Source organism: Schistocerca gregaria, chromosome 2 (genome assembly GCF_023897955.1).
Source record: "Schistocerca gregaria isolate iqSchGreg1 chromosome 2, iqSchGreg1.2, whole genome shotgun sequence".
Lineage (NCBI taxonomy): Eukaryota > Metazoa > Arthropoda > Insecta > Orthoptera > Acrididae > Schistocerca > Schistocerca gregaria.
Window position 1 is genome coordinate 102,859,198 of NC_064921.1, and position 25,575 is coordinate 102,884,772.

At 40.9% G+C, this 25,575-nt stretch overlaps 1 protein-coding gene across 3 annotated transcripts in view; it reads left to right on the plus strand.

Annotated features, from left to right (window-relative positions):
- LOC126336439 (uncharacterized) overlaps positions 1 to 25,575 on the plus strand; it is a 216,745-nt gene that overhangs the window by 28,458 nt on the left and 162,712 nt on the right. Inside the window, exon 1 of one of the 3 annotated variants that reach the window (XM_050000138.1) lies at positions 13,243 to 13,284. The exons of 1 other annotated variant lie outside the window; for it this stretch is intronic. Coding sequence is in view for 1 of the 2 variants with exons in the window: in XM_050000136.1 (XP_049856093.1) it covers positions 18,760 to 18,782 (23 nt within the window). In the remaining variant the exon portion in view is untranslated. Of the gene's footprint in view, positions 1 to 13,242; positions 13,285 to 18,726; positions 18,783 to 25,575 lie in introns of those variants that run through there. One more of the 3 variants, XM_050000136.1, reaches the window with a different exon arrangement.

Sequence of the window (25,575 nt, forward strand, 5' to 3'; positions counted from 1 at the left end):
AAATGGCTAGTTTACGTGTCAGACACGTACTGCTTCCCATGGATCACATCTTTCATTCGGCCAAACAGATGGAAGATGCGGGATCTGAGCTGTAGGGTGGATAAGGAGGAAGTGTCCAATGACGTTTTGTGAGTCTATGCGCAGACTTTACGTGTATTTGTTTTGTCAGTTTTATATTGGAAATGAAAAAATTAGCTGTGTTTGTAGTGTAATATCGAAAATATTTCAGTGAAAACATCTTCCAAATTGTGAAATAGTTGTGTAAAGAAATATCAAAATAGAAATCCTCTGTACGCTGGGCACAGCTGCTTCGCGTGTCTGCAAAGCGGTTTTGTATACGGCTCTAGGGCAACGCCTCTGCATAGCTATACAGACGGCTATTGTTTTCGCCTACAGCCGTTTGCGGTTCGCAGATGAAAGTTGTCGGAAGCGCTGCCAGGTGTCAGTATTTTCCTTAAGTTGACTCGGCTGTAGGAGTGCCTTAGTAGTAAAGAATTTTAAATCGCCGCAACTTTTTTGTCGCACGTGCGCGCGCTCCTATTCGAACCGATGTGTTTCATTCTTGTGACAAATAAATCGCGCGACGGAAAATCGCCAGTGCGCGCCTAGCCTAACTGTACTGAAACTTCATGCATGATGCAGCAGTTTTTCCCAGTGTCTATGACGCCATATCTCTTGAACTACGTGTCGTACAATGATGTATTTGTGTAGGTACATTCAGCTGCATACAGTGTCCGCCAAGTCTGTCGCAAATACATTTAGTACAAAAGAAGTAATAAATTTTAATGTCAAGCATGATGCGTCAGTTTTTCACGGTCTCATTGTTTATCTCCTGAAACGTGGCCTACGATAAATACAGCCCTAAGCGCTTACCGCACCGGCTGTGTGACGTTAACAATGTAGTGTTCGTGGCCAACAGTGTAACAGCCCTTTGATCTTATGGTAATAGGGAAGGTTCTAACAATGATCTTTGCAAAAGTTAGAGTGAGACCATAGTTTGCATGTCACATCGATTGTTTCAGTTGTCCATTTAAGCTATAAATTGACGAAGTGTATCTGGTGTGGGGCTACCACCACTATGATCGTTGCGAAGTGTGAAAAATATAGGATTCTTCATATCACAAAGCACGCTGACTACAAAAACAGTTATAAGCGGTTGCAATCTCACAAAGAAGTAGTAGTAGGAATCAGCTGTATTCGAAGTTGCTGCATTGTGGATGATGTTAGACTAGGGTGACCAAATTATTTTCGGTGAAAACTGGGACACATTCACCCGGGCGCCAATGGACACCTCATTCCACATGTACCCAGGTTTCTTCATTTTAAATATTAATGTTTTGTTGATACATTTTGCTAACCAGATTTTTATAACTAATCAGAAGATACAAAAGATTGATATAATCTAGATTATATGTATAATTAATGATATTTAATACACATATACAGTAATAAAGAAATGTATTACGATTTTACAAAATTTTACAGCCATTCAACTTTTAATCAATTAATATTAACATGAGCTTCAATGTTACTGAGCACTTGTAGATGGACTTGACTGTCCCTGGGGAAAAGGGTATTTTTCTCTGCCTCCAGCCTTCTTGATCATGTCTTTGTTCTTTGAGACACAGTGATAAAACTCGGCACAATCCATTTTGTAGTTGTACAGGATCCGAAGGATTGCTTCAAGAGAGTCCACCTCCATTCTGTTTCTTTCATCAGTCCACTGGATATTCTTTCCACATTGGCATTATGGGCTGGGATTGCAAATAAATATCTTGCAATTATTACCAACTCAGAGTAATGCTGAAGACAGTCACAGCTTTTAAAAAAACTCGCCCACTTCTCATGACATTCCAATGGTGTTTCTTTTTTTTTTCATCATTCTACTTGTGAAGACTTTCTTCAACAAAATGTGTCAGTATGCTGAACTGATCAAAGAGAATGGAATCATCGATTTCAATCTCTTTACTCTTCAAATAAGAAAATGTCTCTTCAACACTTTTCTATTTTGGCACTCTCTTCAGTAACATCCAATCAAACACCGGCGATGAGGGTAAATATGAGGCGCTACACTTGCTGAGATATTCTACACAAGTGTCATAAAACTTGTTAACTTCTTCTCTAAAACTCCTTTCCGCTGCTTCTGATACTTCTGCTCTTTTAAGGACAGATTTAACATTAAAAGAAATGAACTGTTGTTCTCTCCTCTTAGTAACAGTTTCCAGGGTATTTTACAAATCATCGTTTACCTCTATTACACCTTTCGTGCTTCCCTCAATTTCCTTTATCCCATGCTGCAAAGTGCTGAGCTGACTGTGAATGAACCATAAGTAGGCTTCACTTAAAGGGTTACTGAAAAACTGAACCAATATTTTGGGGGCTCTGTCTTCATTTAGGAAAAAATCTTTTAACGGTTCAAACACGCGGATTACTCTTTCAACTGCTAGAAACAGTGATAACCAGCGAGTTTTCGAGTGACACATTACATTCATATATTCAGTTCCCACATAATCACAGAACTCCTTTAGCCTCTCTGTTCTAACAGTATGTATGTAAAAGTGTGAGTATACCTTCATGACGATAGTTTTAACATCACAGCTTAAACTGTCAGCAGATGTCCGCCCGCTATTGTGTAAAACATGTGCAGGGCACCCTATGCCTTCAATGTTTTCATGCAACGTTGCCTTTCATTTGGTAAATGCGTTGCATTTGCCTTGTCTTTTTAAACCACCAAAGTTTGTGTTGGTGTTGTCTGTACAAAATGCCACACATTTATTTTTCTCAAGATCAAACAGTCATACAAAATCTTGAAATTTCGTCAGGTGTTTCATTAGGTAGGGAACTCACCTTCAAAAGTTTGGTCTGAATTCCCTGATTAATATCGAAAAACAGAAAACAAACGGAAATATTTTAGTGGCCTTATGATTGCTGGCATCAGTGGATATCCCGTAGAAAGAAGACTTTTTGATGTACTCAAGGCTTTCCTTTACACTCTGGGGAGCAATAACTCCTTTGACTAAGGCTGACACTTTAGTTCTTGCTGAACTAAACTTTTTTACAATGGAAGAATCATCAAACATAATGCTGTTAAGCTTATTACTCCAATCACTAGATCTATAAGTTTGGTGATGTTTCACCGTGTGGTAAGCTATTGTAAGCTCGGCTACTTGAACTTTCGTCTCTTCACTTGACTGATGTTTCACAAAATAGTTTTGTAGAGTTTTACTGCAGCTGGGTGCACTGTATCTGTTAATGTGTTTCTTTGACCTGATGCGATCAACTGTGTCGGAACGTCCAGAATGACTTATACTAATAAAACAGTTACATACGGAACACTCTGCTTCGTAATCAAAACGACCTTTCTTAATGCAATTCCATTCCTTGAAATAAGATTCAATGAACTTGCAGGCACGTTTCGGCGTTGCGTTTCACACTACTGCAGCAATAATACCATTATATGAGAAAAAAAGCTATTGCAGTTTGTCTGACAAAACATCAACTACTACACTGTTCTGACAATGAGTGTGTGAGTAAGTGGCGCGACAATCGGACGGTTTCATGGCTCTGTTACAGTAATACAACTCACTACTTGTTGGCCAAAGTACCGCTCAAAGTAAATTATTGCCTGAGTGTATCAATACTGATACTGTGATTACTAGTATGGGACAATTGAGGTTTGAGACAAATAAGCTAAAATATATTAATTTTTTGTGTTGTATTTCCTTTAATACAGCGAAATTCCAACAATTTGAGAAAGTTTCACGAAATGTATTTAAAAACTGAATTTAGGGACTTTTAAGCGTCCCGAAACAAAGTTTCAGGACACCGGAACACAGGGATGAAAACCGAGACAATCCCGGTTTTCCGGGACGTTTGGTCACCCTACGTTAGACCTACATTTAAAAAGGGAAAGATGCGGAAGGACATGGAGGTGTGAAAAACCAAGGGTGTTCGAAGAGTACATAAGTGAAATAAATGTGTTTGTTTGTACTCCAAATAACGTAAAATCACCCTCATAAATGCCTCATTGGGTGATTTATATATTGGTTCACATGTTTCTGCAATAATACTTATAATAGTACATTATGGGATGCGAGTAATATATATGGAAAGCTGGAATAGCTTTCACCTGTTGCTAAAAACCTTTAATTAGTCATGAGATCATCTTTAACAGAAACAACATTCATGATTTAAAGAATGTAACACTGCACCAGTTATGTATTTTTCACGATTTGAACAATGCTTTGCGGGAATTTATTCTCATGATCAAGTAGAAATCTTTAGACAGGTATTTTGTGTGATGCTTCGGAAAATCGCCCAAAAGAAATCTGTCCGACTGCAGTTGACCGTAACAACATAACAGCATGGCAAGATACGGAGAACAACACACATACCATACCTATTTGAATATTTCTTTTTGCTAATGAGAATAAACTCTCGAAAACGTCATCGTAAGCATAAAAAGTATGTAACTAATGCAGTGTTTCATTATTTAAATCGCGAGTGATACAATTGCAGGTTTTCAAACGCATCGACTATAAGAATGAAATTAAAAATTGGCATTTCTTAAATGCGTATCGTGTATGGAAGTATGACGGACCAGTTGCACGAGGGCAGACTGAAATGTCTGTTCGCCTACTCACAATTAATTTTCGTTGTTCTTTAAGTTCCTCGCATTATAGCTCTCCACTATCGACGGTTTCACCCGCTATCGTTCCCATTTCTCTTTCTTTTCAAGCAGTGCACTCGCCACCAACATAAACAGAACTGTTCGGCATCCATCCCCAAACAACTATGACGATGAATTTTACTGTCGTATAATACCTTCAGTGAAGTAGTTTGGCCAAGGAAGTTTGACGAAATCTTTGACAAAGCAAGAGTTTCTGTCGGCCTTCCAGGTTAAAATAAGGGCAGATAGTGTTCGTTACCTATGCTGCGTAAATTTTTACAGATTTGTTAAATATTCGTTCTGAAAAAAATCTGTAAATGTACATTTTCTCTGTACAATTATGTATTCCGTATAGACATGTGTTTTCGATGGGTAAATAGAGTACGAACTCTGGGGGCCAAATAAAACAAACCAAACATACGGCAACAATGAACTATCATATGTCAAAGCGGTTAGGTGCTACAGGCGATTTTACTGCGTTCACACGAGTCTTAAAGAGGAAGAACGGAATACCAGACCATCTCTCTGTGAAGAAACGGGAATCGCAAGAGAAATAGATGCGATGGTGCTCTAAGACCGCCGTATCGCAATCTAGGCGATAGTGGAAACAACAAACTTTAGTCACGGTCAGTTCTCAACATCTTGCAAGGCATTTTGAACCTGACAAAGGTCGCCACTCGTTGGATTCGGAAATTGCTGATATCTATTAAAAAAAAAAAAAAAGCCTTCGGAAGTGAGATAACAGGGAAAATGTTGCATGTGTGGGAGGCCAATCCAGATGACTTCTTTAGCCGCCTAATGACGAGTGTTGAGCGTATTACTACGGCCCCGAGACAAAGGAACAAAGGAAGCAATGGAAACGTGGATTCACCGCCGCCGAACTGCCATGGTGTGGTGCTAACAGATCGCGCTCTTAAGGGGCAACCGTTGCACGAGTATACCACTGACATCTCCTGACGAGATTAAGAGAGGCTTTCGAGATGAAGAGTCACGGAAGGCTGACCACGGGTGCGTGTTTGATCCACGACAGTGCACCAGCGCAATTTGCTGGCTGCTTCTTCGGACTATTAGATTTTACCTCATTTCCTGTATTCTCCTTACATCTGCATCTACATACACAGTCCTCAAGCCACCGTACGCTATGAGGCGAAGGGTAACCTGTACTGCTACTAGTATCTTCCTTTCCTGTTCCATTCACAAATACAATGAGGGAAAAACGACTGTTTATATGCCAGTGTATGAGCCCCAATTTTTCGTATCTTATCTTCGTAGTTCTTACGCGGAATTTAGCGGTTTTCTGAATTTTCTCAATAGTTTTCCTCGAAAAGAACGTCGCTCTCCCATTTGAGTTCGCGAAACATCTCCGCAGTTATTCGAGCCTACAAATCTAATCTAGCAGCCCGCCTCTCAATTGCTTCGATGTCTTCCTTTAATCCGCCCTCGTTGTGATTCCAAACACTCGAGCAGTGCTCAAGGATAGGTCGAACTAGGATCCTACATGAAGTCTCTTTTACAGATGAACCAGACTTTCCTAAAATTCTCCCAACAAAACCTAAGTCGACTATTCGCCACCCCTTACACGATATTCGCATGTTCGTTCCATTTCATATCGCTTTGTAAGCTTACGCCCAGATATTTAAACGTTGTGATTGTGTCAAGCAACACACTACTAATGCGGCAGGTTTGTTTTTCCTATTCATCCGCTTTAATTAACATTTTTCTACTTTCAGAGCTAGCTGCCAGTCGTCACAGCAACTAGAAATTTTCTCTGAGTCACCTTGCACCCTGCTACAGCGTTGCTATCACACTTCCCTGGCGCACTCTGACGAACAATCGCCGACGAGGACGTGTTGAGTTCTGTTACTTAAGGGGCCTTCGAGCCACTCACATACCTGGGAATCTATTCCATATGATCCTACCTTCGTTGACAGCCTGCAGTGGGCTACCATGTCAAATGCTTTTCGGAAATCTAGGAATATGAAATCTGCCTGTTGCCCTTCGTCCATAGTTCGCAGTATATCATGCAAGAAAAGGGCAAACTGAATGTCGCACGAGTGATGCTTTCTGTATTCGTGTTTATTCATGGCCAGGAGCTTTTCCGTCTCAAGGATAGTTATTGTATATCAACTGAGAACATGTTCAAGAATTTTCCAACAAACCGATGTTAAAGATATTGGTCTGTAATTTTGCGGATTCGTTCTTTTATTATGTACATGAGTCACCTGCGCTTTTTACAGTTGTTTGGAACCGTGTGCTGCACGAGTGATTCGCGATAAATGCAAGCTAGGTAACAGGCCAATGCCGTAGATTATTCTTTGTAAAATCGAACTGGATTCCATCCGGAGTTAGCGACTTAATTTTTTTTAACTGTTTCAATTGTTTCTCTCCGCCAGAGATGCTTATTAGTACAACCTCCTCCCAGGACTCTGTGCCATGGTCAGACGACGGTATGTTTGAACGAATCTCCTGCGTGAACGATTTCTTAAACTCGAAATTTAAAACTTCAGCTTTCGTTTTGATATTTTCTACTGCCACACCAGACCGGTGAACGAGTCTGGCAGCTACTGACTTCTGCCCCTCTGGTCGGATGAGTAAATCTTTGGCTGTTCCATAATGGCATCGATTTTGTGTAGAATCGTAGAACATATTCTGGACTCAGACGTAATGAGGTAACTTGAACAGAACGACCTCCTCCTGCCAACCGGCATGGACACCGTAAACTTTGATCGTGTCAGACTCAACTCATACTTTTCTCACATGACGTAGCGAAAACCTTGGATCAAGGCAACCAAGTAGATGCAGTATTTCTCGATTTCAGAAAAGTAATTGACTTGGTACCACAGCTATTCTTATTATTAAAACTATGATCATACGAGGTACCAAGCGAAATTTATAGCTGGACTGAGGATTTCTTGATAAAGAGGGCGTAGCAAGTTATCTTGGATGGAGAGTCATTGACAGATGTAAAAGTAACTTTGGATTTTCTGCAGTGTGCCGTGAAGAGTGTTCCGATTCTTGCTGTTCATGTTGTACGATAACGACCTTTCGGACACTACTGATAGTAATCTCAGGCTGTCTAAAATAAGCTGAACAAATATTGATTCTGATCTTGATAAGATTTCAAAGTGGTGCAAAGACTGACAATTTGATTTAAATGCTCAGAGATGTACACCTGTGCACTTCACAACACGAAAAGCCATAGTATTCTATAACACCAATAAGCCGTAATAGTAATCGGACAGCTCAAAGAAGTGGCAGGGTATAAAATGAAATGATTACATAGGCTCAGTTTGGATAACACAGGTGTCGACTTTGGTTTATGTGTAGAATCCTGGGGACATGCAACCATTCTACAAAGGCGATTGCTTACGAATCACTCTTGTGACTCATCTTAGAATCCTGCTCAAGAGCGTATGTGAGACCCATACCAAATAGGACTAGCAGGGGACGTTGAACGTACACAGAGAAGGGCAGCACGAATGGTCACAGGTTTGTTGGACGCGTGGGAGAGTCACACAGAGATGCTGAAGAAACTGAACTGACAGATTCTTCAAGATAAACGTAAACTATCCCGAAAAGGTCTACTCACAAAGGTTCAACAACAAGCTTTAAACGATATACTACAACTCCCTAAGCATCGCTGCCGCAAGGATCGTGAGGACGAGATTAGATTAATTATAGCATGCACTGAGGCAATTAAAAATCATTCTTCCCAATCTCCTCACATGAATGGAACTGGGAAAAAAGACTAATAACTGGTATAATTGGACGTATACTCTGCAATGCGCTAAGCGGTGGTTGAGAGAGTATAGCTATAGATGTAGATGTTGATTTTCGAGGGCAACGGTTTCTGAGCAGCCAAAATGTAGACTTCTAAAACCAAGGCCTCCACCAAATCATTCGTCATTGGTAAAAATGTGTCACATTGCAAGGAGTATGTGAAGAGAAGCAGCAACTCTTATCAGCAAGTTTCGTGGTCGCAGATCGATTTGTTCGGGGTGATAATTAAAACTTTTTGACTACACCTCGTAGAAGATGAAAAATGAACCTTCCGAAACATTAGCCTATTTCGTACTTCAAAACTTGCGCTTTAAAAACATCTGAATGAACCGCTAAGATTAGCGTAGAGGAACGACCTGAATTCAGTGGAAAGCGAGGATTTGACGGAGAAGTAGTACGCTCGTAGCAACAAAATACCATACTAGAATCTAAATGACGCAATTCTCAAATAACGAAGACTAGTTGATCAACTGTTTGCGTGTCTTTGCGTGTGCTATGAGTGTGGTTGTAAATCAGTTCATCTTATATCCTCCATTCAAGACACTGTCCGTTCCGTTCAGCTGCTTTTCCAGGTTCTTTGCTGTCTCTGACAGAATTACAGTGTCATCGGCGAACCTCGAAGTTTTAATTCCTTCTCCATGAATTTTAATTCCTACTCCAAGTTTTTCTTTTGTTTCCTTTACTGCTTGCTCAATATACAGATGGAATAAGATCAGGGATAGGCTACAACCATGTCTCACTCCCTGTCCAACCACTGCTTCCCTTTCATGCCCCTCGACTCTTATAACTGCCATCTGCTTTCTGTACAAATTGTAAATAGCCTTTCGCTCCCTGTATTTTACCCCTGCCACCTTCAGAATTTGAAACAGAGTACTCCAGTCAACATTGTCAAAAGCTTTCTCTAAGTCTACAAATGCTAGAAACGTAGGTTTGTCTTTCCTTAATCTGTTTTCTAAGATAAGTCGTAGGGCCAGTAATGCCTCACGTGTTCCAACATTTCTATGGAATCCAAACTGATCTTCCCTGAGGTCGGCTTCTACCAGTTTTTCCATTCGTCTGTAAAGAATTCGTGTTAGTATTTTGCAGCCGTGGCTTATTAAAATGATAGTTCGGTAATTTTCACATCTGTCAACCCCTGATTTCTTCGGGATTAGAATTATTATATATTTTTTGAAGTCTGAGGGCATTTTTCCTGTCTCATACATCTTTCTCACCAGATGGTAGAGTTTTGTCAGGGCTGGCTCTCCCAAGGCTATCAATAGTTCCAATGGAATGCTGTCTACTCCCGGGGCCTTGTTTCGAAATAGGTCTTTCAGTGTTCTGTCAAACTCTTCACGCAGTATCTTACCTCCAATTTCGTCTTCATCTACATCCTCTTCCATTTCCATAATATTGTCCTCAAGAACATCGCCTTTGTATAGACCCTCTATGTACTCCTTCCACCTTTCTGCTTTCCCTTCTTTGCTTAGAACTGGGTTTCCAAATGAGCTTTTGATATTCATGTAAGTGATTCTCTTTTCTCCAAAGGTCTCTTTAATTTTCCTGTAGGCAGTATCTATCTTACCCCTAGTGATATACGCCTCTACATCCTTACATTTCTCCTCTACCCATCCCTGCTTAGCTATTTTGCACTTCCTGTAGATCTCATTTTTGAGAAGTTTGTATTCCTTTTTGCCTTCTTCATGTACTGCATTTTTGTATTTTCTCCTTTCATCAATTAAATTCAGTATCTCTTCTGTTAACCAAGTATTTCTTTTAACCCTCGTCTTTTTACCTACTTGATCCTCTGCTACCTTCACTATTTCATCTCTCAAAGCTACCCATTCTTCTTCTACTGTATTTCTTTCCCCCCATTCTTGTCCCAAATTCTCTCCCTGAAACTCTCTACAACCTCTGGTTCTGTCAGTTTATCCAGGTCCCATCTTCTTAAATTCCCATCTTTTTGCAGTTTCTTTGGTTTTAATCTACAGTTCATAACCAATAGATTGTGGTAAGAGCCCACATCTGCTACTGGAAATGTCTTACGATTTAAAATTTGGTTCCTACATCTCTGTCTGACCATTATATAATCTATTTGAAACCTGTCAGTATCTCCAGGCTTCTTCCATGTATACAACCTTCTTTTATGATTCTTGAACCAAGAGTTAGCTAAGATTAAGTTATGCTCTGTGCAGAATTCTAGTGGCGGCTTCCTCTTTCATTCCCCACCCCCATTCCATATTCACCTACTACGTTTCCTTATCTTCCTTTTCCTACTATCGAATTCCAGTCACCCACGATATTAAATTTCCGTCCCTCTTCACTATCTGAATAATTTATTTTATCTCATCATACATTTCATCAATCTCTTCATCATCTGCGGGGCTAGTCGGCATATAAACTTGTACTACTGTGGTAGGCGTAGGTTTCGTATCTATCTTGGCCACGATAATGCGTTCACTATGCTGTTTATAGTAGCTTACCCGCATTCCTATTTTTTATTCATTGTTCATTCTGGCCCTTGTGCAAACTATTATTCAGCTTGACATTCATTGGCCGAGTTGTTGGATGTCCTCCTGAAGGACACCGTGCCAAATTCTGTGCAACTGGCGCGTTAAATTGTCAAAATCATAAATGTCCTCAATTAGGGAGAGATCCTACTGGCGAGGATAGGATTAGGCAAAGACGTCTTCGCTGGTTATCGGTGGTCAGTTCGAAGCGATGCTCATCACTAAAGACAGTTCTACTTCAGTCAATGAGATTCCAGGCGACAGACGAGTCCGGAGAGGCCCAGGACAGCAGTGGGATGAACTGATGACCTCATGGTTCTCAGAGCCATTTTGAGCAGTGGGATGTCGCCCTCCAAACGGCCCGGCAGCTATAAGTGAAGGTCCAGGATGCCATTTCTTTTCATAGTACGAACTCGTACAGCATAGCGGCACGTCGACAACATTTTACGTCCCGTTTTGTTGCCCTTCATGGAAAGCCGTTCTGGACACCCATTTCAATAAGATAATGCCCGCCCACACACGCCGAGAGTTTCTACCACTTGCCCTCGTGCTTTCCAAACCCCACCTTGGCCAGCAACGTATGCAATGCAATATTATAGGTAACCGCCCCTCCCCTCCAACTATCTCGGGATTTTGGCTAATGCGCAGTTGGTAGGAATTTGTCACAATATCCTTCATGAGGACATCCAACAACTCTGTCAATCAAAGCCAAGCCGACTGTCTGTATAAGGGCCAGAGATGGACCAACGCTTTATTGACTTGCTCAATTTGGGAAATCCTTTCTCTTGAATAAAGTCTCCAATTTTTCTGAAATGTCTGTATATGTCATCACATCTACCTGCATCTATATCTACATACATACTCCGCAATCCACCATACGGTGCGTGGCGGAGGGTACCTCGTATCACAACTAGCATCTTCTCTCGCTGTTCCGCTCCCGAACAGAACGAGGGAAAAATGACTGCCTATATGCCTCTGTACGAGCCCTAATCTCTCTTATCTTATCTTTGTGGTCTTTCCGCGAAATGTAAGTTGGCGGCACTAAAATTGTACTGCAGTCAGCCTCAAATGCTGGTTCTCTGAATTTCCTCAGTAGCAGTTCACGAAAAGAACGCCTCCTTAATTCTAGAAACTCCCACCCGAGTTCCTGAAGCATTTCCGTAACACTCGCGTGATGATCAAACCTACCAGTAAGAAACCTAGCAGCCCGCCTCTGAATTGCTTCAATGTCCTCCCTCAATCCAACCTGATAGGGATCCCAAACGCTCGAGCAGTACTCAAGAATAGGTCTTATTAGTGTTTTATAAGCAGTCTCCTTTACAGATGAACCACATCTTCACAAAATTCTACCAATGAACCGAAGACGACTATCCGCCTCCCCCACAACAGCCATTACATGCATGTCCCACTTTATACCGCTCTGCAATGTTACGCCCAAATATTTAATCGACGCGACTGTGTCAAGCGCTACACTAGTAATGGAGTATTCAAACGTTACAGGATTCTTTTCCCTATTCATCTGCATTAATTTACATTTATCTATATTTAGAGTTAGCTGCCATTCTTTACACCAATCAGAAGTCCTGTCCAAGTCATCTTGTATCCTCCTACAGTCACTTAACGACGACACCTTCCCGTTCACCACAGCATCATCAGCAAACAGCCGCACATTGCTATCCACTCTATCCAAAAGATCATTTATGTAGATAGAAAACAACAGCGGACCTACCACACTTCCCTGGGGCACTCCAGATGATACTCTCACCTCCGATGAACGCTCACCATAGAGGACAACGTACTGGCTTCTATTACTTAAGAACTTATTTCCGTCCCATTCGAACAATTCCTTCGTGCTACATCGTTCTTCTTCTTCTTTTCTTTCTTTATTTTTTAAATTGTATATTCCCTAGGTTCTTCCTTTCATTAGCACACTATGAATAACGCCGTCGCTTATTTGAACATTTAATCTTTCTTGTCTAGTGCGTTAGTTTATGTATTTCTTCGCTCTGACAACTGACTGACAAAGAAGAGAAGAATTCCGAGGTTGCACCCTTTTGCCAGAACAGGTTCACTGCATCACGAGATTTCTAGGTCTGTGTAACTGCTTGGATGCACATGAGGTACCGAAACGCAGATTTAGGGGCTTACGAGACGAGTTTGCAACGCGTGGCTGTCGCATCTCCGTGACCCTCCTCCTTGCCTGCGCCACGGTACAGTAGCCACCTGGCGAAACTCAAGACCGCTGCCGCACGCACTATATCAGCCTCCTGCTGCAGCCGCCAGCGGCCACAATCACCAGTGCGACCTATACCGGGATCTCTGCCACAGGCCACATTGATCTCGCAGGTAAGACAGCCTTGGAGATATCGTGTACGCAATCAACGTTGGAATGCTTTCTGTGTCTTCGTCCGCATAAAAATAACTTTGAAACTCTAACACACCGGTACATTATTTTAATTATATGAGTAAAGTGTGGCACAGGGCAAGTTTTCGATGAGGCGAATCTGTGAAGCGTTGCGCCAAATCCCTCGGTTTGGCCGGTAACTCTTTGCGACCTAAGAGTGAAGCAAGATTGTCCTCGTCTCCCCAGTTCAACTCGTTGCTCTGCAACCGTGGCAAATGAACTGCGGAAATCGTAAATCTGTGACAGCATAATGTGCTGTGTCGTACTCGATACGTAGTGATTCCCAACATTCCTGAGAGAACTACCCCTGACCTAGTATCCCTGGTCCCCTCCATCCACATCATCAACTTTAGCGCCTAACTAAACTTTAGAATGAAAAGGATTTTCTTTGAACACTTTCATTTTTAAAATGACGAAAGATAAATTATATTTAGTTTTTCTAGGTGTTTTACGAGCCACGAACTAATGAGTCAGTGAGACATCGGTACCATTTATTTCTAACGACCTTTTTTTTTTTTTTGTAGAACAATGAAGCAATTTTAGCGTATCGAAACTGCTACCTACAACTCCTTCTCAGAAAAGAAAGTTACCTGTCCACACTGAGGACAGACAATTGTTACAAAACTTGCTTCCTCTGCGCCAGTCCTCTCCCTAGCGACACTTGCTTCACCTATATACTACACCCCATTTAAAATCAACCAAATTAAAATGCGCGTACTATACTCACTGCTCGTAAATCATTTAATTGCTGGAGTCTTTATTTGTGAACTTATAAAACTTTGAGGCTTCAGGAGGCCAAAGCTTTGTATCTTAACCTCTGCCACTAATAATAATAATACTGTGTCGGCCCTACGCCCAGATAGTAGACATTACATAGTAACTGTGTTGTGTTGTCAATTAGTTCCTTTCTGTGTTGTGAGGTGAATAATGAAGGAATTTCTGGTTCACTGAGGGAACTACCTCCAACTCAGAGAAGCTGTTGTCCAGAGCTATTTTAGCATATATGACGAAAATGTCCCAAATTTGCTATCATAGATGCACAGTATAAAGTACAAAACATGTATGTAGTGGGTAGACTATGTGAGGAAGACATGAGGTGTACTAGCAGTTGCGAAAGTGAATATTGGTGCCCTGCCGAGACTCTTAACACTGATTTCCCTCTTACCGAGGGCAGTCTCCTTATCATTAAGCTATCCGAGCACGTTACACGACCTGACTCGAACCATGTGTCTACAATCTGCACTATTACATCCATTATGAATATTCACGTACATGGGAGACATATTAATTGAAAGTCTCTTGCCAGGTTCAAAAATGGCTCTAAGCAGTAGGGGACTTAACATATGAGGTCATCAGTCCCCTAGACTTAGAACTACTTAAACCTAACCGACCTAAGGACGTCACAAACATGCATACATTTCCGAAGGAACAGGCACTACGGCGATTACAGCTATTATGAAATATATGAAATGTATATTCGAAGGTATATGTATATTCGTACTTATGATCAACAAAGGCAAAGCAATATCGTATATGAAGAAGATGATTTTCTTACATTCGTTTCACAAACTGTAATCTACGCCACACTGTATCAAGCATTAATGCCAATATTTGAAAAAAATATAGTAGGTATTGGTAACTTATGTAACCGGTAACACAGTCTTATGAAGCAGTGATAATAGAAACGATCTTTAAAAAATAGTTTCGTAACGGAAACCCAAACGAACCTTCTTGTTTTCAGAAGATTTCTTTTTGCCCCTCATGGTTAATGACATCTAGGATGGGAACCACTAAGAATAATTTTAGAGGACGTCTTCTCGATTTTCAGTTTTCAGTTTTTTCCCCACTCTCCTAGTCGAGAAAACGGTATCTCTTTTTCTCGGTGTATTTGGGATCACAGATGAAGTATGAATGAATATACTACATAGCATGGGCGTGTTCTTCAGGTTCTGCTACAACAGCTCTGCCTTGTAAAATTGAATGTGGTCTCAGGAAATCATTTAGTGCAGCGTAGTGATTATTAAGATGTACATCTGCGTGAGGGATGTCCTTCTGGCATTTGGGTACAGTGTCGAGTAGGAATACTGCAGCTATGTTTGTTTTCTAGCACTTTTTGAACTGCAGCTCGATAACGGCTGTACAAGGATGCGATCTCCTTTTCGGCAATGTTCTACAGTTTCACAAACGTTATTACTGCAAAACCGCGCCGAAACTAGCGCCGCTCCACGGAAACGGAATAATTTACGATCAACACCCTGACAATCAAACGAAACCCAAGTTATGCATTTCTCTCTGAAACCACGGTATTTCCATTTGAACTTGGCAATGCTAGATTGCAGTTTAGACGGTTATTTTTAGAAATATGTAATAATTTTGTAATGAATAAAACGTTTGTCTATCAAATTCTATAATGGACAAGTGGTTTCTCTTGCCGCTCCTCCTTCTTCCGTCCCCTTTTAAGTTTATAACCGTACTAGAAGTAACAGCTTTAAAATTTATTTTTTCAGTTTTGTTATTCGAATTATCAGCAAAAAATGAAAAGTCATTAAAGTAACACAAAAATGAAATAACATTATCAGCTGTGAAGATCTGTAAGCAAAAACGATGTTTTAAATGGTATCGAAGCCGAATAAGTGTATTTCAAACTTTATTTTCTGTTCCTTCACTTTTAGGTGTTAATCATTGACATTTTTGCTGGCTATTTTTGTTGATAACCAACGGTGACGTTATTGGTCTACAAAGAAATATAAATTTTGCTGTTATTTTACAACCGTGTGAGGACGCAACTTCTGGTCGTTAAATGAAAATGGTGTCATACATGTACATATTAATAATACATGACATTAGATTAATACTTGTTCCATAGATCACGAGTACAACATTTCGCAATGATGCGGAACGTCTCAATTTAACATATATTCCTTTTTTCTTTACAATGACTTCTTTATATTTATAAAGTCATCTATTGAGTAGAAGGAGATGTCATTAAGAAATTTTTTCAATTTGTATTTAAATACTGGTTGGCTATCTGTCAGACTGTCAGACTTTTAATGCTATTTGGTAAATGACCAAAGATTTTTTTGGTAGCATAATTCACACCTTTCTGTGCCAAAGTCAGATTTATCCCAGAGTAGTGAAAATCATCCTTTCTTCTAGTGTTGTATCTATGCACTTTGCTTTTATTTTCAAACTGGGATGGGGCATTACTAACAAATTTCATAAGTGAATATGTGTGTTACGAAAGTACTGTGAATATCCCGAGTCCTTAAATTAATGTCTACAAGGTGATCTGGGTGAGTTCCAGCTATTGTTCTGATTACACACTTTTGTGCACTGAATACGTTTTCTCTTAGTGATGAATTGCCCCAAAATATTAAGAAATATGAAAACAGTGAATGAAAAGAGGCACAGTAGGCTAGTTTAGTGATATGTTTACGACCAAAATTTTTAGTAACCCTAAGAGTATAAGTAGCTGAACCTAAACGTTTCAATAGTTCATCAATGCGTTTCTTCCAGTTCAATTTCTCATCAATGTACACACCCAGAAATTTTGCATATTTCGCTCCTTAGCAACCGGCTTCCGTTCAAAGTCTATATTTATCAATGATGTTATGCCATTTACTGTACAGAACTGTATATACTGCGTTTTCTCAAACTTCAGTGACAGTTGCAGAGAACCACTTAATAATTTCCTGAAATACATTATTTACAATTTCCTCAGCTAATTCTTATTCGTTGGGTGCGGTTACTATATTTGTATCATCAGCAAAAAGAACTAGTTTTGCATGAATATAGAGGGGCAACTCATTAATATGTACTAAGAACAATAAGGGACCCAAGACTGAACCCTACTGGACACCATTCTTGATATGTCCCCAGTTAGTGGACCCTGAAGATGAACTTTACATACACCACTGAAACGCCTTTTAGGTTTCAAAGTAATGTACTTTTAACAAAATATCAAGTCGATAATTATCAAATGTTACAGATAGTTGCTGTCAAATTTCGTTCTTTGGGGATGACATGTTCTCAGACTCACCGAATCAGTTATACTAGAAATGGAAATTTTAGGATCTTATTCCTATCGGGTAAATTTTGGTGGATGCCCATACTATCGTCCTAAGCACGAAATAGAAATTTTGTTCTCGATATTTGCTCCCTTACTTGCAGTATATAAGAACACCGTCGCCTTCAGATTTGCCACCAGAAGTCTGACGTTATTTCAGCAGAGACAGGCCGACCAAAGTGCAGCAGGGCTTAACAGACTCTATTCACATTACATTGGAACAGAGACCTCAAGACTGGTAGTCTGTATTTCGGTCCCCCCACCCCAGATCACTTAATGTTGGGAGTGTCCCTATGAGAAGGAGTTGGCTGATTTCCTTCCCCACCCTGGTTCTAGTGCTCTCCACTAATGACCTCATCATTGACGGTTTAGTTTAGTGCAAACTTATTTCCTTCTTTGACAAGATTACTATTACTTTGTTATTTAGTACTGAGGCAAAAATAAAAGGTACCAATAGTTACCTTTTTTAGCGTATTTCACTTGGTCACATCAGTGTCAATGGTAATTAAGCGATCAGTATTCAATTATAGTCCGAAAGTTACGATCCAGAGTAACCCTGGATATTTGTGGAATGCACTGCTATACTGAGGAAGGGTGGTTCTCACTTAAAAGCGCACTTTGTCGAATGTTCACCTTCCTCTTGCAGTTGACTGTGCGAGTTAAGGGCGGAGGAGAGAGGAGGGGTGATAATGCTGCATGTGCCGACGTGTGTGGAATCCAAGAAAAGGAGACGTAGCAAAGTGCTCTGTCGAACAAGGCCACCATTTCACAGATAGATCACCGCTTACAGTACCAAGTGCCCTCCATCATTGTGATCAACACAGGGTACAACGCAGAGTATAGCGATCAGGGACTTCTCCACCATCTGTTCTCCCATTGTTGACCAAATGAACAAACGATAATTTGTTTACCATCACGATTAAAACCGGCTATCCTCACGTCGAACGTCATATCACTACTTGGCGTGTGAAAGCAAAAGGATGGAAATTTTGTTGTTACGTCCCGTTGACAGCGAGGTCATCAGCGATGGAGGGCAAGCACTGATTGGTGAAGGACATCTGTGTCTTTTCATACCAACCATCCTGGCATTTTCCATAAGTGACTCAAGGGAACCACGGAAAACTTAACGGGAGTTGGACAAAAACATAGAAGCACTGTGAGAAATGCATGCTCGAACACAAATGCAGATGCTAGCCAAGCGTGCTAGTTGCGCCATTGTGTTTCACCACGGGCGGCATCTGTGCAATGACCTCAGTGTTGTGAGGAGATAAAGAGATAAGGAGATAAAAGCTGCAAAAGTGACTGCAGAACTGAATGTCGCACTCGCGAACCCTGTCAGCACCAAACCAACATGATGGGGGCTTCCAGATGCAGGTAATTACTGGGTGAAGTGGAATCCCGAAACCACCCAACAGTGACGCAAATACCAAAAGAGGAAAATGTATTGCGGAGACAGTAAAACTTGGACTCTGTGAAAATGGAAGAAGTATCATTTGGGTGGATGGATCTTGTCTCACACTGTTTCCAACTTCTGGCAGAGCTTATGTCCCAATGCTGAAAGATGGCAGGGATTCGGTGATGATTTAAGCAACCACATCGTGGTATTCTAAGGCCCCATAGTTATTTTAAAAGGTTGCATTACTGCCAGAAATACGTGACCATTTTGGTTTATCGGGTCCACCCTACAGTATAATGTTTATTTCCAAATGGTGATGCTGTTCCAAGACGACACAGGCGCTGTTCACACATCTCGCGTCGTCTAGGACTAGTTTTATGAGCACGAGGATGAAGCGTCGCTTCTTCTCTGGCCCCCGCAGTCACCACATCTCAGTGTTGTTGAACCTTTGTTGTCAATTTTGAAAGGAATAGTGCATGATCGGTATACATCTCCATCGTCATTAATTGAACTTGCCACTATTTTGCAATAAGAATGCTACAGGAGTCCCTTGGATACCATACAGGACATCCATTACGAAACGGCTGGAAGCTTTTTTTAGGCCAACGTTTTTCCTAGACCATATTAGGCATGGTAATGTCCTTTTGGTGTTCCCGTATTTTTGTCCATCGCCTGTCGATCTGCACGGCTGGACTCGGATTTGCATCTTACTGAATACGAGCCCAGTTTGTTACCATTGCATCCTCACACTCCGTGCTGTCCTTAGAGATCTCTGCTGTGGGTATGGATGGTAATAATAAATGTATTGAACATGCAAAGACAGTTCTGTCCGAAAGAAAAGGTTGGTTGCAACCATCGATTTGTTTTAAGTCAAAGCTATGTCTTTTTTATAGCATCATCCCCCTGATACATAAGTGGAGAATGAATTACAAGAGGTAACTATGATCGTTCCTCAGTCTTACAAGTTTACAAATTTGTAATTATTTAAATGAAAAAGGCGAATTATAAGGACAATATTAGCACCACAAAACACAGCAGAATGTTGAAAATTACGAAGTAATGCTGAAGTATACAAAAATATAGAAAATATTTCGAATGTAATGAGATAAAGAAGGCTCATGTTCTTGGACATTTATTTCGAATGCAAGACAGTAGATTGACTAATATGATTGTCAAATATTTGTGGAGTGAGAAGTGCACAACAAACAGGGTCAACGAGGTAAAAAAGGATTTAGAAAGAAACAATGTAAAAATAGAAGGTATAAACAACAGAGAAGCCTTTCGGAGAAAAGTATTTAAAATGAAAAGATTCCAAGGCAGCGTAGCTAAAAAGACTGGTTCGAAATGGTCTCCAGATGGAAAGAAGAAACACAGCGAGCAAATTAAACATGCTGAAATAAAAGAAAAGAACAAAGAATGAAGAACTGAAATCGGAACGAGATCCTCAGATGGCATATTCGCAGAAAAAAAACCTTTTTAATGTAACGCTATTTAACAAGGCCCAACAAGTACAAAATAGTTTCCCCTAGCCTCATACAGATTCCTAACCCCATACAGATAGTCCTGAAAATTTGCCCTTGTGAATTTTTCGTAGCTATGAAAATACTTGTACAATTTAAAAGGAAAAATGCGGATAATAGTAACGAGGTGAAACGTTCAGCTATCAATTATGTATTACATGTGCCCCACGTTTTTCGTTTTAAATTCTACAAGTATTTTCATAGCAATTAAAAATTCGCAAGCATAAATTTGCAGGAGTGTCTGTGTGGCGATAGGAATTTGTATGGGGCTAGCAGAAATTTTTTTATACTTTTTAGTCCGTGTTAAAAAGCATTATATTAAAAAGTTTTTTTATTTAAATAATTATTTTCTACTTTTTAGTCCTGTGTGTAACAAAGTTTTCAATCGATTTCAAACATTTTGATTACAACAGAGACATGTAAATTTCAGGATTATTGCAGTTTCTCTTCGCTTGAATCAGCCAACAGACTGCTTCCTCTTACGATTATCTCACGAAGAGGCCTCATGAAACATTTGCAAGTGGAACAAGAAAAGGGGGAAATAGCAGTGGCACACAAAGTACCCTCCTCATGCACCAAACACGAAACTGGGTTAATTTTGCCACGCTGAAAGTTTCGAGTCTAACTCACCAGAAACTGATAGTGATAAGCAAAGTACCCTCCACCACACACCAGACAAGAAAGCGAGTTAATATTGCACTGTTATCCAGTTCTGCACTATGGTGAAAGTTTCAAGCCTCTAGCTCAATAAGAAATGATAGTGGTAAACAAGAAAGGTTTGTTAACTGGTGTGTCTTCGTTAATTTAAATTTGCAGAATTTATTGGAGAAATTGAAATTTTATATTACAAAAAGTAACTGTGGCCTAATCAGAATTGTACTGCATTGTACGAAACTGTTTGGTGTCTCTCTTAACAGGTTGGGTACCAGACTGATGATGGAGAAAATTACAAGATCAGGAAAGGCCCGTGTGACTGAAGTGAAATTCTCTCCATATCAGAGGAGGTCCTAATCATGGGTCATAGCATTTGAGTGCCAGCTCCACGGGGGCACCGAAGGCTGAACGCAAAATCAATTATGAAGCAAATTACCAATTTATATTATAATATTATTTATTTTATTTTACATCTAATCTTGAGCAACGGATCAGTTTCATTTGAGCGACATGTTTCTAAACACATATGATGCACACGTTTAATCCAGGCATCTTTTATGTAATTCTGATGCTGGAAATATTTGTATTTCGTACTGGACATAGCTACCAGTTCTGTGCGGAGAGACTAGGAAATGCCATCTGGGTGATATGTGAAAATTCTGCAAAATATGTAATTCTAAAACAAAACTGATTCCCCAATGCATTTCTGAACACTGATACTAGGAAGGGATTATCTAGTCGGCCAAAGTTCAATATTAGCAACAGACTCAAAGGTAGCGATTGCACCCCAACAATGGAAAGGCTAGTCCACCTCTGTAGTCAATAAATGAGGTATATGACAACACACTAAAAGGGTAGTATTTTTAATGTTAACATTCAATCATCACGGTCAGTTAAACCATTTTCTATCAAATCACTGCAGGTTGTTGGGTTTAAACCAAATAGCCCATGGCTATCACACACTGTCTTTCAGTCCTCGTAGGGAAATTCTACATCAAATTTGGTAATTTTCCATTCATAATCAACTTTTCAGTTATAAATAATTTGAAGCTGCACATAAATAACTCTACGTGTCCTGTCTGACATAAAATCAACACTGAAGCCTCCATGCACAGCAGTTCCCCACTTAAGATGGCATAATCATGTGATCAGTGTTTCCAATTGCTTTACGAATCTGAGGATAGTTCCTGCTGGTTGTCTATAAACTGTCAGTACTACAATCTTGTGTTTTTCATAATCCACTATTGTGACACAGTATTCAAAAACTGTACAACAAAATATTAATTAACCTGAAAAGCCTCAGACATCATTACATTTTCTGCATGTAGCAACTCTCCCTTTCATCTTATTGGTTCTCTGGTAGTGACATATTAACTTTTGCTCATCAAGATGTACCTCTTCAGTTTCGATGATTTCCATGTGATGCTCTTATTTGCACAACAAATGCTGAAATTTCACTTCTCATTTATCCATATGGCCATGAGAAGTTCATTCTTTTTATGAATGGATCTTTTGATGGAAGACACTGATCGTATTTTCTTTAATATGTGGCTTTGTCCAAGCTGCAGTATTTTGTTTTGCTAGTAACCACTTAATTTTAACTTTATATACACTGCGGCTCTATCTTTCAAATGAATTGCCCTGAAAAGGCCCAGTGAACACATTGGAAATCACTTGCATAGGACAGATACTGATTTAGTCAGAATGAATGCCTCTGGCAGTTATCCATGCACGTAGACTCTTACCAAAAGCATTCAGACATAAATCTTGCCATGTATTATGCGACCAAGTGACAGGGAATGCATCAGTTACACTCATGGTGAATGTCCTCTCCACTGAGCAAGCTCTGCATTAACACATTCCACAGAACACTACACCCAGAACTTATCGTACAGCTCAAAGAATGACACAGTCTTTGCATTAGTGTGAGGAGCATCCTCAACAACTTGCCAGTTGTCATCCTCAGTTGTGTGACCAAGGCTATGGTCCAAAGTCTTGTCTGATTCCCCTACTATTATTAACATGATCGTCTTTTCCGATAGCGTTCCCAAAAGAGTCTAAACAACAGATGAAATCGCTTACCACTGTACTAGGCTTAAAATCTTAGTTACCCGGGATGAACAGTAATGAAAGACTTCTCTTCTTTTCTTCCTACAGTTAGCTTGCAACTTACATCCTGCACTGTCAAACTGCTTTTTCTCCAAACCAACAATGAGGCCACCCTCTACGAAGTAGAAGTAATTTAGTGCTTTGTTCATCAATTGCTGCTAGAAAGATGACTAAATAGTTGTGTAGTGCAGGCTAGCTAGAAATCCTGTGGTCAGAGGATTCCTGGACTATTGAGATACAGTGTGATGTGGCAGGGGATGGTAGAGCACCGTTGGTTGACTGACAACTCAGAATTTGAAGGGCAGAAATAGAGGAACCAAGTGCATAGCTGGTATTATGATTACTAATGGCTAACAGAAACAGTACTGGCGAACCAATGCAGAAGATGGCACAGAGCAATGTTCACGCACCTGGTAAGTGCATTTCAAAGGCGTCCAGTGCTGGTGTAGTGGAAGTCCTGCACTGAATTTATAGTAAGTGGTGATAGCTTTTTGTTTTGTACTGATCATTCAGAAAGAGCATCTACTCATGGTTAATATTCATGCTGTTCTCATAGATGAAGTAATTTCTTCCAGCTGCCCTCTACCAGGTGACATCTCAAGTAACTCTATGATCAGGTCCTGAAGAACGCACGATGCTTACTGGCCTGCCAGTGGCACCATTTTTGAAAGCGATACAAGGGAGGAGGGGGGCACGTAGTAATCACACCATTCTTCAGCGTTTCTCAACTTTCTGAACGTTGTAGATGTTACTTCTTATTTAAGTAGTTCCTTACATGGCCTTATGAGGCTGCATACATCCTGGTCCAGTCGTACCACCAAGGAAAGGTCCATGGCAATATAAGGAGATCAACACAGGTTCTCCACATAGCAGTCAGACTTGCTTACTGCTTCACTACAAATGCAGACGTTGAATCATCTGGAATTGAGAACTGAAGTTAGATTTCAGTTTCAGTGGAAGAGGAAATACAGTGCTGTAAATTACAGTAAATGCCCCCTCCCCCCCAACCCTTGCCTCACCATGCAGACACACAGAGCGAGTAAGAACAGAAACATTCTGCCTTATATTGTGCCTCAGAAAACCTCCACAAATTACCTGCTGCAGATGTCATTCCTTCTCCCGATATATGAAGCTCCTGTGATCAAGGTTGGCCAATTTTAGTTAGGGACCTAATAGTACTCTTCCATAGACAACTTACTATTTGGAACACCCTCAACATTTTCAGGTACACAGAAATATTACTGTCCTATTTCATTACAGCAGAGGTAACCATGCCTGACACTATCTGAGCCCCACCTGCCCTGATGATACTCCCCATCATATGCATTCTTTGGGTTCCAAAGGTACAAATCATAACTAGGTCCCTAGGCTGAAAGTCGAGTTGATATTGCATTACATTCCTGTGATCCTCCATGTTAAATAATTACTGCAGCATCAGTGAGTGATGGTCATGTAAAATCTCATTCAGCCACTTGTCACTGGCATGCCCAAGTACACTCCTGGAAATTGAAATAAGAACACCGTGAATTCATTGTCCCAAGAAGGGGAAACTTTATTAACACATTCCTGGGGTCAGATACATCACATGATCACACTGACAGAACCACAGGCACATACACACAGGCAACAGAGCATGCACAATGTCGGCACTAGTACAGTGTATATCCACCTTTCGCAGCAATGTAGGCTGCTATTCTCCCATGGAGACATCGTAGAGATGCTGGATGTAGTCCTGTGGAACGGCTTGCCATGCCATTTCCACCTGGCGCCTCAGTGGGACCAGCGTTCGTGCTGGACGTGCAGACCACGTGAGACAACGCTTCATCCAGTCCCAAACATGCTCCATGGGGGACAGATCCGGAGATCTTGCTGGCCAGGGTAGTTGACTTACACCTTCTAGAGCACGTTGGGTGGCATGGGATACATGCGGAGGTGCATTGTCCTGTTGGAACAGCAAGTTCCCTTGCCGGTCTAGGAATGGTAGAACGATGGGTTCGATGATGGTTTGGATGTACCGTGCACTATTCAGTGTCCCCTCGACGATCACCAGAGGTGTACGGCCAGTGTAGGAGATCGCTCCCCACACCATGATGCCGGGTGTTGGCCCTGTGTGCCTTGATCGTATGCAGTCCTGATTGTGGCGCTCACCTGCACGGCGCCAAACACGCATACGACCATCACTGGCACCAAGGCAGAAGCGACTCTCATCGCTGAAGACAACACGTCTCCATTCGTCCCTCCATTCACGCTTGTCTCGACACCACTGGAGGCGGGCTGCACGATGTTGGGGCGTGAGCGGAAGACGGCCTAACGGTGTGCGGGACCGTAGCCCAGCTTCATGAAGACGGTTGCGAATGGTCCTCGCCGATACCCCAGGAGCAACAGTGTCCCTAATTTGCTGGGAAGTGGCGGTGCGGTCCCCTACGGCACTGCATAGGATCCTACGGTCTTGGCATGCATCCGTGCGTCGCTGCGGTCCAGTCCAGGT